General features: G+C 34.4%; 1 protein-coding gene across 7 annotated transcripts in view; it reads right to left on the reverse strand.

Annotated features, from left to right (window-relative positions):
* The window catches only part of SBF2 (SET binding factor 2), a 302250-nt gene that overhangs the window by 62810 nt on the left and 224701 nt on the right, over positions 1–14739 (reverse strand). For all 7 annotated transcript variants that reach the window (XM_074884270.1, XM_074884274.1, XM_074884273.1 and 4 more), the window contains one exon: positions 13556–13624. In XM_074884270.1, the coding sequence (XP_074740371.1) occupies positions 13556–13624 (69 nt within the window). The remainder of the gene's footprint in view (positions 1–13555; positions 13625–14739) is intronic.

The raw sequence follows: 14739 nt of genomic DNA on the forward strand, positions 1-14739 counted from the left end.
TAAAAATGGTTTTGTTTACAAAAGGATGAAAAAAATCCATCGAAAAGCTAAGCAATCATAAACATCATCCTTCTCATCACCTGCAGGTGTTGAAACAAATGGCAAAAGCTGATAAAGGCCAGAGCACAGAATCAAAGTCAGGACTTGTAGTCCCAGGCTCAGCTCTGCCAGTTATTTTGGGCAAAATCACTTTGGATTCTCAGCTTGTTTTGGTTTGTTTGTTTGTAAAAAAGCAGTATGAATACCAACCTTAAGAAGCACACTACTGCTCCTATGCAGTCAAAATCCATGGACTAAAAATACTCTTGGTACAAATACAAGCATTCCATGAAGCTTGCAGTGTCTATGTTCTCTACCCTGGGAGTGCTTAGTCAGCCCTTTTAACTAGAATGGAAACTAATCTAATAGATCGAAAGGGCCCCAATGTTTATGGTTGTATTCAAAAGAATTTGGTCAGGATTTCTCCAATTTACATAAAATAGTAGTTCAGTGTTCTTCATCAGGCAATACTACCTATATAAAACAAATCTGCACCTATCTTTCCATATAACAGCTAAACTATACTGATATTTATGTCCTTTTTTCCTGTCCCAATAATTCATTTCTGCCAGACAGAATGAACATAGGAGGCAGCAAAAGAATTTCGTACTTATAAGGGAGGATTTAAGGGCTGACAGCTTAAAAAAAGACCCCAGAAGAAAATAATAAGAATAGTTCTGAAGTGATAAAGTCCTTATTCTAAAGCTGCCTGTATGATAGCTTAGATGAGCATTGAGGTGTAAATTGTAATAACCAACAGGAAATGAGTTAACTTCTGCAAAGGACACTGAGTTCTTTCCATAGATTAATGGCACTTATAAAAATCCAAACACTTCCCTCCCAAATTATGTATGAAACAGACACTACTCATATCAAAATAATGAATTACGTTTTAGAGTTTGTGAAAACACTAAGGTAGACTTGAGACTTGTTCTATGTGACTATATGCAACTTCCTGAGTTCAGGAATTCTTTCCATTATTTCCACTTTACTGCATGGCACTGGATAATACCTGCCTACATTTTTTTTCTGTTTCCTGACACTGGATACTTCTGATTCTGAAAATGATACTTGTGGCTCAGTAAAAAATTGTGCACCAGCTCCAAGACTCCCAAACTTACTGAGAGGTGCAGGTCCCCAAATAGCTTCTCTATGACATTATATGATTTAGAGTGCTTGTTTCTGGAAAAGTACACCTTGTGCTGATCACTCATCAGCCATTATCCTCTACAGCACAAAAGCTTAAAGAAGAAAGCAAGTTTATTCCAGATAGGCAAAGGATCCAGTTATTGATTGTGAAGTTGGAAAAGAGTTACAAAACAAATAAAGTAAAAACCAGAATATAAATATACCTGAGACTGCTCTTTTCTCACATGATTTTTCTCTTTTGGCTATGGAAATGAAGGCGCAAACTCAACAGTACTCTATTTTTTAGAGAAATTCAGTTTACTTCTGAAGTAAAGGATTCACGGTGCTATGGGTTATCTGCTTGATCTCTCCGAGAAAGCTGTTGCAACTTCTGCATACCAAAGGAGATCGCAGCACTTCCTCTCCTGTATTGGTTAAGGTTCTCCCTGGAAATCTGCAAGTGTAAACTTATCTATAGATCATCATAGTGACACTGTTACTCCCTGTCTAGGAGCTGTTTATACAGACAGTCAGTCAATTACCTCCTACTGCGTATCATGAATAGGTACCACTTCCTGTAGGCAACACGCTGCCCCTCCCCAAGGTGATGCAAACCAAGTCCTGCGTATGAACAGATTCTATGAGCCAGTCCTTGCACTCAGATCTATGTTGTGCCCACACAGATACCTGGTAAACTCAAAAAGACTTCAAAGAAGTCCCACAGGATCAACATATATAGACTGACCTGCAGGAGTGAGGCTTATCTATATATTACTTGCAGACAACACTGCATCACTCTGTGCATATCTATATCAATATTTATCACAGCATGCACATACTCAAACAAGTGTAAGTGTATATAAATACATTTTCAAGTCTGACTGAGCGCTGCATGGATAACATCAGTCAAAAAATGCAATTCAATAAATCATTTTCTCATTTGGTCTAAAATATAAAATTATACCCACATATATCCTACACACAAATGTGGTGAGAGGTCATAAAAGTATAAAGTAAGAACTGTGAAGCTTCTACTGTTATTTTTTTTAGTTTTGATTTTTACTGCTTCAGGAAAAAAAAGACTAAATACTAAATCAAGCTTCTCCAACCAGAAAACAATTTGCCATCTCTCCTATCTTCAGAAAGCCACCAAACAAGACTGGACTCAAGATTGATTTCTATTTTAAAATACTTTAAAGTGTGAGTAGCAAAGTGGTTCATTAATCTACTATTACTTCACCATGAAAAATAAAAGAAAGGCCAATTCTCTTGTAATTCAGTGCTACCAAATCACAAACAGGTACACTAAACCAGCAGAGGGCAATAGAATTCTAGAATTTTGCAAAATTGGGATGTAAATCTGGAGGGAGCTTTATTTACTGTATATGTTTTCTGGCAAAACTACTCATGATCTTTAATCACAGATTCCTGAAGATCATGTACAATTTACCACACATTACTTAAAGCCACACAGAATATCTCAGGTATCTATACAGATGTATCAAGACAGACAGATATATGCTAATACAAAGTTACATGTAACATTAAATAATGCACAATAACATACTTCTCCTTTTTCCAAAGAGATAACAAAAATATTTACAAAGTTCTGTTATACATGGAGCATGTCAAGCTAACTAAAATTATCTAGAATGAAGGATGTTCAGAAATTGCAAAAAAGAAAGAGAAGCCATTTTCCTACCAGAACATCACAGTTCTAGATAAGGTTAAGTTCCACCCTGTCTACAGTAAAGTTGTTTTTGTTTTTTTTTTTTCTTTTTAAATCTAATTTCATTACAGAGATTACCATTAGTCTATTCAAATTGTGACACAGCTATTTTGAAAATCTTCTAAAATGTCACCATAGCCCTTTGGCAACAGGTGGCTCAGCAGTGAGTGTGCACCTGTGTGACTGCATTAGAATGGTGGCATTAGCTCTACCCACAAAAATAACCCTCCAGCCACAAAGTTGTTATCTAGGTCTACACTCAGAAACAAATAAACCCTGTAAATCTCACAAGTTTGTGTTTTTATTTATATTCAGATAGTGGTTCTTAGAATTACTGATGACCTGATATGAAACTTAAAAGCCCCATTATTATAGCATCTAAGTAATCCCCAAAAGGGTAATGAAGTAATTCTTGTTAATTTCTTCTGTCACTTCATTCTAGTATTTCTTTAATTACTATTTTCCTTGTCCTATGACAGCTTTCTCTGACTTCAGTGGCAGAACTCTCTCTAAAGTTGTCTCAATATACAGTGTTCCCTTATCTGAAGAAACTATTAAAACAATAATCCTCAAGAGGTCCTCAAGAACAGGATGAGTAAAATAGTCAGAAAGATATAAGGTTACAATACAGAATAAAAACTGAAAATTAATTAAAAAAATTCTAATAGTAGTAGATCTCATCTTGGCAATACAGATTATATATACTACATGGTTCAGAAGATGAAAGCGAAAGGATGGGCAAAAAAAGGAAGAGCAATATGAAGGATTCTGAAAGTAAGGACAAGAAACCTGAACTTATTGCACTCTGAGGTAAATCATTTGAGACATTAAGTGAAAATCCAGTCTGACCAACAAAGAAATGATTATGGAGGTGCTGGATGCAAGTGCATTACAGAGCAGGATATTTTAAGGAACGCTTCTGCCAAATGGTAGGATCCAGATACGGCATGAACAATACATGAGGAAGAGGAGACATCCGCCTAGTACATCATCTGCCTAGTAAATTCTCGTCAGGAGTGTTTTGAATGAACGAACGACAAAGAGCTGATGCGGTATTCACAAGTTCAGAAAGCCCATGATGTGAAGAAGAATATCCAACTGTAGGAACCATTATGAAGCATAAAGCAGCAGCCAGTGGATAAAATGCAGGGGGTATGTGGATGAAAACAAGAGTAGCAGATAGACTTCAACTATGAGCTTGAATCACTAGGAGAATAATAACGTGTATGAGTGAAGGGGAAAACCATAAGACAGGAAAGCATTTGTGACACCCCAATTCTTGGGCCTCATTCAGTTTAAATTGTTGATGAGATATCTAGGATGGCAACACAGAAATTCACACGAAAGCAGGCAATATACACAAACAAGTGCAACTTATCTCCCTTACCATCTGTAAGCATTTGCTCCCTTCTGTAAACATAAAATAATGCTGCTCAAATCAGGCCAGATAATAACCCTCCCATGAAACTGAATTCAATAAAAGAAATTGTATTTTCATGCGGAAAATTAAGTTCCATTCTACTGGAATAAGGATGTAGTGATCAGGAGGTGAAGTTGAACTTACAGATATGGACTGTTACTTCAGATTTACATTCCTTCACTTTAAGATCAGAAGCTTTATCAGAAATTTTAATTAAACCACTAGAAATTCTTTCATGGTGAAAATTCTAAATGAAGCGGTATTTCTGTAACTCTGTAATCCCTCCTCGAAATAACAGTGTAAAGAGATGGGCTATAACTAAGTTAAAACTGTTACAGTCAAACCAGAGTTCAGTATCATTGCAAGAAAATGAGACGCTTGTGGGAATACAATGGAAAGGTTTCTGTTTATTATAGGAGATAGTGGATCAGTTCCTCAGCTACAGAACTAAACACTTACTACAACATTATCTTTACTTCTTATTTGAATTGGGGGTGGGGGGCTGTGTTTGTTCTTTTATTTTCCTGACCAAGTACCTCCTCCCACAAACCACTGAAGAAAAGAATTGCAGACTGCTAAATTCTCTTCAATGTTTCTCATGATGCTATCATTCTGGGAAAGCAAGCTTCTTCAACAGAGCAAAGTTACTACAGTAATTAATTTCCAAAATTCCTTGTATAGACACATATTAAAAAATCCTCTAGTTAGTCTCTCCCACCAATGTGCTAAACTGTCATACTATACTTTCCTGGTTTATTTCTTGCAGATTTTTTTTCACCTATAAACAGTTTTGGAAGTGAGATATGCTCTACCTGCAAAGACATAAAATCTCTTCTACAGACATGTATTATGTATCCATTCAAAACCAAAGTACACTAATTAAAATCTTAAGGATCAAAGGTGATATTTTGGCATCTGTTTGTGCAAAACTACTAAATCATAGCTAACAAGAATCCCCAGATTCCTGTTTTAACTTAAAGGGTATGTTTGCTTTTACAAAAATAATTTACTGAACTATAATCTTTATATGAAAGGAACTTTTAATGGATATAATAAACCCCCTTGACTGGGAGAGTGTTAGGAAATATTGACAGAACTTTGACCATCACCTTACTATTCTCTTCCATGACCCCACTCATATGCATAGGCACCCATCAAGTGGGTTATTTTTTTTTTATCCCCTCTCAAAGTTCAAAAAATACTGCTTTTATATCATATCTATAAAAACTTCAGCCATAGTTAACCTACTTACTGGTGGATAGAATCACCAACAATAATGACAACTAATACTGCTCCACAGGCTTCCTTGCAGTGCCTCAAATAGCCTGACTTCAAATATTGTTACTTATTTCAAATTCATATTGCAAGCTCTCAAGGATAAGGATCTTCATCTTTGGATTCTTTTGCACAAAACCAAACCAGCAGTTCTGGTCCATAATTAGGGCTCCTGGATTTACCAGTAATGCAAATAATGCTAACATACATGCTCGATAATATTGCGAAATACCCTTAATCAATCTTGCCTGTCAGCTTGAATATGTGCAAAATGAGTAAGATCTCTGAATGAAGAATTGTTAAACAAGATGATATATGGAAAAGCAATTTACGTATTAAATCAACTTAAGATTTAAAAACCTAGCTTACATTGTAAATATACTGCATGGTGTTTTAAGTTACACTAGAGTCAGAAGTCTACGAACTAACCTCAATCTAAAGAATAAACATGTATTTTTTCCTTACAAAATATGAATCACCTGAAAGGATTACCATTCAACCCTACCTCTGCAAAACAGGGCATGTGCATCGTGACCTTTTACACTTTTCATGAACATTACCACTCACCTAACAAGCCAGACTGGTATCTGGAGTTGAAACATTATGATCTCAGCTGATATAAAGAAGCATTAGGGCTTTGATAGTGAAGAACATCAAAATCCAATGATGAAAGTTAATATATGTTCTTTTGATAATTATTACTTCATTTGAAGTACTGCAGAAAAATATTTCGTCTGTCCTGTGTGATGTCCTTAAATTCCCTGCTGTTTGATTTAGAAGTTATGTAACGAATAGGAACCACTTAAAGTCTGCCTACAGACATTTTCTTTTGTGGTTCAGCTTCTTCCATAGTTTCCACTATATGACACAGGCATATTCTTGCTGGTTTTCAAGCAGGCAACTTAATATATTTCCACATTTAAGGGATTACCATTCTGAAAATGGATAAATTAGTATTAAAAATAATGTTATTTAATACAATTTCAGTCACAAAAACACTTCCATAGACTAAACCAGTATCAGAACTGGCAGAATAGAGATACAAGAAGAAAATTAATGGAAGCAGACAAAACTTGCCAAGACAATAAAGGAAGTCTTTCAGGATAGGAGTTTCCTAAATTAAAGCCAGCAATTGAAGAGCGAAGAATTTTAAAGAAGCAGCACAATAGAGTAAGACAGAAACATTTAAAAGGAAATATATTAACTAGATGCAAGAATGAAAATATTTCAGTACAGAAAGCTAACACATTACAGAAAGTCTTTCTAGCTTTATAGAAGGCTAACATCATGCTGATGTTTATGAGAATTACTTGGGACAAGCGCAGTTGTGCAGAAATACAAGTTAAGAATGAAAACTCATGCTAAATGTAAAAAAACCACTGATTTTGCTTTTCAAAATTTATTGTATCATCCAAAAACTTTATGCAATTACCTTGTATTTACTCAAATTCTAAATAAAGACCAATATATTATTATTTGTTACAAAGTAACAGAGATGATGTTAGCACCAAATTGTCCACTGCTTTCCACAGTACAGTTGGACCAATATTCCACTTATTCCAGCTGATACTAACTGTAAAACTTGCCTGATAGAGACATAAAAATGGAATTAACTCTTCACCCATCATCACAGATTTCCACATTAGCCATTCTCTAGTTAGCTTCTCTGACTTTGTAGCTGATGCTATACAACAGAGAGCACATTTCAAATGATGATGCTTCTGATATACAATTAACCTTGAATTGGGTATCTCTTGGAAAAGAATTTGATGGTAATAGTTAAAATATGATGAACTACTCTGAATTTCTCTAGCACTGCCTCTTTAATCTTCAGAGAAAGCCTTTATCCTTCTAACTGGGAATCCCTCCCACACCTAGCAGGCTCTGGAGTAAAGTGGTCATTTATTCCAGCATTTCAAGGAGTAAAGATTTTCTTTCATTGAAAGTCTGTCATAACTGTTACTGAAACTTGGTAATTCATTTCAACTAGGAAAGTATACACTTAGATTAATTTTGGTTTACCATTATGCTATGCAAAAGAGCATGTACACTTCACTGTGGAAAACAGAATTACTTATATTGGTGTCTTAACATGGAATACTTTCAGTTTCACATTTTATCATTATCTTCAAATATTTTTCTTAAATCACAATTTTGTACTCTACTTGAAGATTATTAAAAAAAAACTTAAAAAAACCCACTTCAAATAAACACAGATTAAAATCTTTTCAATCTGGAAAATGCTACTAGGATAGTTCCTAAGATGACCTGAATAAATGTTATGTACTATATTCAAAACTTTTAAGTAAAATGATGGACCAAAATTTGGTAATCTTTTAAAAACACTGAATAAAGCAATTATCCTATTTTATGTAACTCTATTTCCTTCTCAACAGAGAAAGGTGTAAGTGTATAGAGTACAAATGATAAAGGAGCAGACATGCAGATGAACAGCCAAACAATAGCATACCCTAAGGATTTCAGTTAGCCATAGTCCGCAAAATATTTCTCTGATGTTTCATTGCAAGTTCTAGAATAAAATTAGCATCACTATCCAACTGAAATTTTATTCAAAACTGGTGGCTTACAAGCATTAAAATAAAAAAAGTAAAAATCAATCCTTTCCTCCATCTCTCCCAACAATTACATAATTTAGTCACATAAAAATTATGAAGCAGTCTCCAAAGCATCTCACTGCATTATGCTAAATGATGTCAATTTTAATGCAGTACATCCAATCTGTGAGGCAGTTTACTGCATTTGGGTTATTTTTGCTGAAACTAGATCAGCATCATCCAAGTGTACATCAACAACTGACTCAGAAATCTGAAATAATTGTGACTGAAAAATAACAGTGCTCTGGCTACTGCAATTAAAAGAAATACTTGTCTGTAAAATATGAAGGTCCATTCACCATTTCTACACTGAACAAACTTTACTTTCAGAATAATATATTTTTATTATGCCACTTCCTTTGTTCAAACACAGGTGATCAGAACTGTCACTTCTGAATGTCAAATAACAAAATTTTGCAAGTGCTTTACTATCTACTATGCAATGTGATAGAATATCCTTAAAAAGGTATGGGAACACAGATGATTATACAAAGTTTAAGCATAAAATTTTACTTCTAAAATTTTGAAAAAAATCCCCTGAAAGTGAGAAAATCGTATTATAATCCGCACATTCATGTTCTGCAATGGTTGAGGGATGAAAGAACGAATCCTTGATCAGACTGCCAAATGTCACCTGAGTTGAAAAGGGAGGGAAGATGAAGAAGTGGACTCTGTGACTTGGCATGGGATAGCAGTGAGGACAAGAGCTGTTGCTCCCTCTGTCTCTTGTCCAGCGAACAGGCTGCAACTGGTGGCTGCCCTTGACCATCACCCTTTCTGCATACTAAACCTTTAAGAAATGCAGCACTGTCTACATGACATCTTGCCACCCGGGCAAAGAGACATAATAGAAACAGGGTACCTAAATCCTGTGAATTTGACAATGCCAATTATACAATCATCAAACTGTCTTCCTTGATGAGTTAAACAAATGAAAATATGATTAAAATTTGTCCTTTTCATCTTGTCCTTTCTTTCCATACGTAGAAAAAAGATCTCTTTTTGCAGCACCAGGAAATACTACATTTCTATTTTATACACAGAAGAAATGACCGCATACCAAATAAGCATGGGTCATCCGTACCAAAAAACCATGGAAAAATCTTTTATCTTCATGTATAAATACATTTTATTTATATTATTTCAATTTTAAACAGAATTCCAACAGTATTACTAATGGTAAACTAAAACCTTTTTCTAACCCAGAAGCAAAAGATGTGTTTGTTTTTGTGACATTAACAGAACACACCAAAGACCACTGTCACTGATGAGTCACGTTTTGCTAACAGCTCCTGTCCAATACTTAAAATTTTTAAAACGCATTGTGACTACTTTTTCTAGAAAAATTTGATTATTTCTCCAGGCCACAAATATGAAATCAGTACTGACTTCCTGTCTATTAATTTAATCCCACCAGTTATGAGTTAGAGTGTGATCAAATTCTGCCTGATCAAGTTTCACAACAGATCACTTAACAGACTCAAGAGCTGGAATTCTGAAATTTCACCAGACATCCCAAGAACTGATAGCATGCTGTACACAGGGCGATGTTTCCTGTTATTTTAATTAGATATATGAGAAATACCCTAGATTAATCTTTACGTAAGCAGAGACATTAAGACAAGACCTGTTAGATCATGCAAGCTTGTTCCTATCTATACATTTTTTACTGTTTTCCCAAGAGTATTTTAAAATACCCCAAGGCTTCATGAGAAGGCCATTTCAGAATCTTACCAACATCATCTCTAGGAGTATGTTTCTCGGTTTCATCTGCTGGACTCACATGAAAACACATCTTTCTCATTATTTATACACCTCAAACACTTGGTATCTGCACTATGTGTGGCCACGTACAGTAAAGCTATTTAGGAAGAACAGGTAACTGTTTCATTAGTGCTCTGCTTTGTGTTAGGTAAACAAATTGAAACTTAACATTTCATATACACAACAGTCCTTTCATAAAGGAACTGTGATGATGTACAACTTCTTTTTATTATTTCATTTGAAGCAACAGGAATTACATTAACAATAAAACGTTGTGACATGAAAACCCAACATAATGTCCCATCAAAACGCTATAGCAAATACAGATGGTAAAATATATACTTGACTGATATAACTCTACAACATTCTTAGATTTACTACAGGCTTTCTCACTGATAACTCGATTTGGAATACCACTTGCGCAGTAATACCAATGCACACACAAATGAAAACCTGTGTCACTATTAAGATTCACAATTTCTGCCTATTTCTGGCTACCAAGAACACTGTGCAGCTTCAACAGGGCTAGGTGAAACAATACTTAATATGCTCCTGGCATTAAACATGCTATTCTGGTAACAGAAACATCAATAGAAACAAGTACATGCTGCCAAGCACTACTTCACCATTTTTTGGAAAGCATAAACACAATCACACTTACAGCAGAGGTAAGAAAATTCTGCATACTGAAGCATGTGTTGGAATACCTGTAGCTCTGCCTACAGAAAAAGGAAATGCAGCTTGAGGTGTGTGTGTGTGAGCATTGGTGTGTGTGTAAACTACACTGTATATGGTCATTAAAGAACACTGACAAGCAACTCAGCAGAAAAGACCGTGACATAGCTTGACAGTGCAAACATAGCAGTTTTCCTGAAGGTATTTTAATAAAAAACAAATAATCCCCAAATGACCTTAATTTTAGTTTGTACATTCCTCTGGACTTATCAGAGACAGAACAGCAATATGCTGTGTTCAGCAAGAAAACTTTAATCATTCTAAGATTTTGGTAAAGGGAAACCCAGTGAAAAGAGAACTTATAAACTGTTAACATTAGAAAGCAGGAAGCTCAGTGAAGAAAAGTAAAGCAGCAGGATTTGATATGATTCCTCCCCAAAACAGGGGAAGAGGAACGTTAGTTTAGTGTAACTCCAGAGCAGGAATCCCTCCAAAGGGTTACAGAGATGTTAACAAGGTGGAAGAATGACATTCATTTTTCTTAATTTAAGAATACTGATACAGAATATTGTTCCTACACAGGTTCATGCCAGGTAGAACATACCCACTCTAGTCTAGAATACAATTTTGAAAACCTCTAGAGAAGCTGAAAAGCGCTCCAAAAAGTTTCATTTTTACTCAAATTCCAAACAGAACCTTAAACTGTTAATCTTATGTTCTGAACAACACATCAGTTTGTGTTTAGTATGCATAGTTTTATACCAAAATAAATACTTTTGCCAAAGAACTGTATCTAATGGGACATACCAAAGGGGGCCATCACTGAACCTGAGGATTAGATCTGGGAAAAACAAAATTCTTTTTCTATTATGCATTAGCAGCTGGCTTTTGCAAGTTAACAGTCAGATTATTTTAATTTTTAGTTCAGGTCTGGAACATTAAAAAAAAATATCATCATGTTTCTTACATGCTTCTTTTTGTGAGACAAATGGTGTGAGATCTTGGTACTCCTACAAAACATACAAGTGTATAGAAGAAACTACTTAAACATATTCTATATTCAATCCAGCTTTTTGCTCTCCTTGATTTTGAAATTAAAACTTATTTAAGCTTATTTTAACACTCATGATACTTCACACAAAAAAAGTAATTTTTTTACTGCTTTTACTTTTTTCCCTACTTGATCAAACTTTACCGAATGAGGAATCTAACCAAACTGCTACAACTCCCCAAAATACTCTCTGCACCTCTCAAGGTAAAGAGCTATGTGGACTCTCTTAGACATTTTTATTAGAGGAACTAAAAATCCAAAAATAAAACAAAACTAAAGTCAATCTTTCTTCATAATATAGTATTAATGAAGTAGCAAGAATATAATAGGGAAACGGAAAATCTCCACAGCTCATTAGCTCTTTCTCCACATTTTGTGTCAGCAACACATAATTCATGATTCTGCTACTCTAGGATTCAAAAGAGAGGGAACAGAAAAAGATGAACTTGTAATTAAAGATGGAAGAGAGTTTATTTGCTGGGATTGAAAAATTTAATGTCTCCTTGGGTTAGCTTATATAAGAATATGAAAATACCCTGTAGACTCTTTCCAGAGAGTAGTCTTGGGGTATTATGTACAGCTCTAAAACAAAGCTCATTTAAATAAAACTTTTTCACAGTTCAAACTATTAGAAGAGAGAAAATCTACCACTTTATGCTCTATAAATGTAGAAAATACTGTCTTAAATAGGAGATTTCAAGAAACTTTCTGTGCATATGACTTTGCCAAAATTGCTCTTGTCTTCAGCAGATGTTTCTGTGTTCTGTGACTGATAAAGTTCCACATTTTTTATTCTAAAAACTACATCATGGAATCTATTTCTAGTTTAAAACAATCAGAAATTGTTCAATCAGAATGTACAGACCAATTGATTTCTCAGCTTATTACCGCAGAAACCCTAGTTTCTATTCAGCTAAAATAGGAATCTCTTTGCATTTTATTGATGACTACTCATAAACACCTCATACACCATCTGAAGGATGGAAGGTTATATTTTTCTTAATTTTTACTATGTTATTAATGTCTAGCTAGACTGTCACAATAACTACTATTTTGCAGTACCATGACGTAGCAATTACCAATGATTAAACACTTATTTCCCAAACTGGGTTGTACAACAACATTCATATTAAACAAAGATTATTTAATACTGCAAGCAAGACCGTGTTCTGAACTTCTTACCTCCTCAGATACGTACATCCTAAAAAGTGACTCCTGAGCTAACCAGAACTGGCGAAAAAGCTACTGTATTGGGACACTGAAATAACTACAGTCATACTACAAAAGTTCTGGTTTATGAAATAATTGCTTGCAGAATTTACATTATTTACATTTTCGTATTTACTATCATATTTTATCACTATCAAACACTACGCAAAAAAAAGAAAAGAAAAAAAACAACACAAGAAATGGAAAACAAATATACAGTTAAAACAAGCCATTCATAATATTCTCCAAAGTTAACAGGCTGAAAACTTAATATGTACTTTTTGGCCAATGCTTAACACACCAAATTAAACAAAAAAGTACTCTAATAAACATTTTTTATACATCAGAAATCATTATTTTCTATTATTTTAGTGACTATTTATAATTCAATGATAATTCGCTAACCCATCATATAAGCCTGCATTTAGTTCTGGCTAAATTTATCATAATCATCATGACCCCACATCAGTAAGTGTAATTCTGAAGCCATGTCCACAATAGCCTATAAAAAGACTTCCACTAACAACAATTGATTTTAGAATTAATCTTCCTTACCTGCCATATATCTCCTGTCATCACTTTCTTCTTTTTAACAATGTATGTAATGTAAAAAAAATACAAAATAGGAGTGCTTTTCAATAAAAACTTACCCTATAAAAAGCAGTTGTCAGGGGTAGCAATGCTGCAGCGATGCTATATTCTTCTGAGGATGAACAGTCCTTCAAGAAAAACATACAAAGAAAATAAGCAAAACCATTTTCGATGTTATGGATTATAATTTCATTTCTGCCTTATGAAGTTCCTCTGATATCCTTCCTATACATAACGTAACTTTTAATCACTTGATATCATGTAAGAATAATACATTTATGTGTGTGCAGATGTGTGTACATATACATATCTTCTCTCAATTTCTGCTAGATAGATATTGCTAGGATTCTTCCTATTTAAGGAATATATTAGCAGCTTTCTCACTCCTGTGTCTGAAATATAATTTCACCAACAGCTAACATATAAAAAGGAAAGTATTCCTCATTTAGGAAACAATAAAAAGGTAGCTTGCTTCCATTTGGGTCAACACCAAATCTGACTAAAATGCAAGTGATGAGATGAACAAAGAATGTGCTTTCAAAAAGTTTACACAAAGAAATTGACATTTATTTAATATGAAATAATCACCTCTACAGCCTCGATAAAAAGTTTGACAAAAGGTTAACTTTAAAAGAAAGTAAGCCCCATTCTCTTCACAGTCTCAGAATGCCTCATTCAACAGTCAAGTGTGTCATTTGTGTCTCTCTAGGCTAAAAAGGGCATGCCAAACTAAATCAACTAGTAATTGCACTGATGCTAATAGTGATTTTATTACGGAAGCCTTTTAAAAGAAACCAGAATTGGAATGTAATTTAATATTTAAAAAACAAGCTACTTGAATTTTTAAGACTTTTTTTAAAAAACACAGAACAAAAAACACTCAACAACAGTTAAAAAAGATACCTTTTTTTTTAAGTGACTAGATCTTTTTTCATCAGCTCTTTTAGCCAACACTCAAAAGCACAATCACGCACATAGTTCCACTAGAGAAATGTATCACTGTTGTGCCCCTGGATGATGCATGCCAAAACAACATTTCCATTTGAACAATTCATTTCAATATTTTTAACATTCATTCTTAAAATGGGCACCCTCCAACTCAAGCCACACTTCTATTAACTATATATAACATCTGACCAAATTCCAAAATTGAACTATTTCAAGTGTTACTCTGCCAGACTCTTCATTTATGCCTTCATCTCGTATCAGAGTTCTCCAAAACGCAGCAACTAGCCAAAACTTG

Source organism: Strix uralensis, chromosome 15, assembly GCF_047716275.1.
Source record: "Strix uralensis isolate ZFMK-TIS-50842 chromosome 15, bStrUra1, whole genome shotgun sequence".
NCBI lineage: Eukaryota > Metazoa > Chordata > Aves > Strigiformes > Strigidae > Strix > Strix uralensis.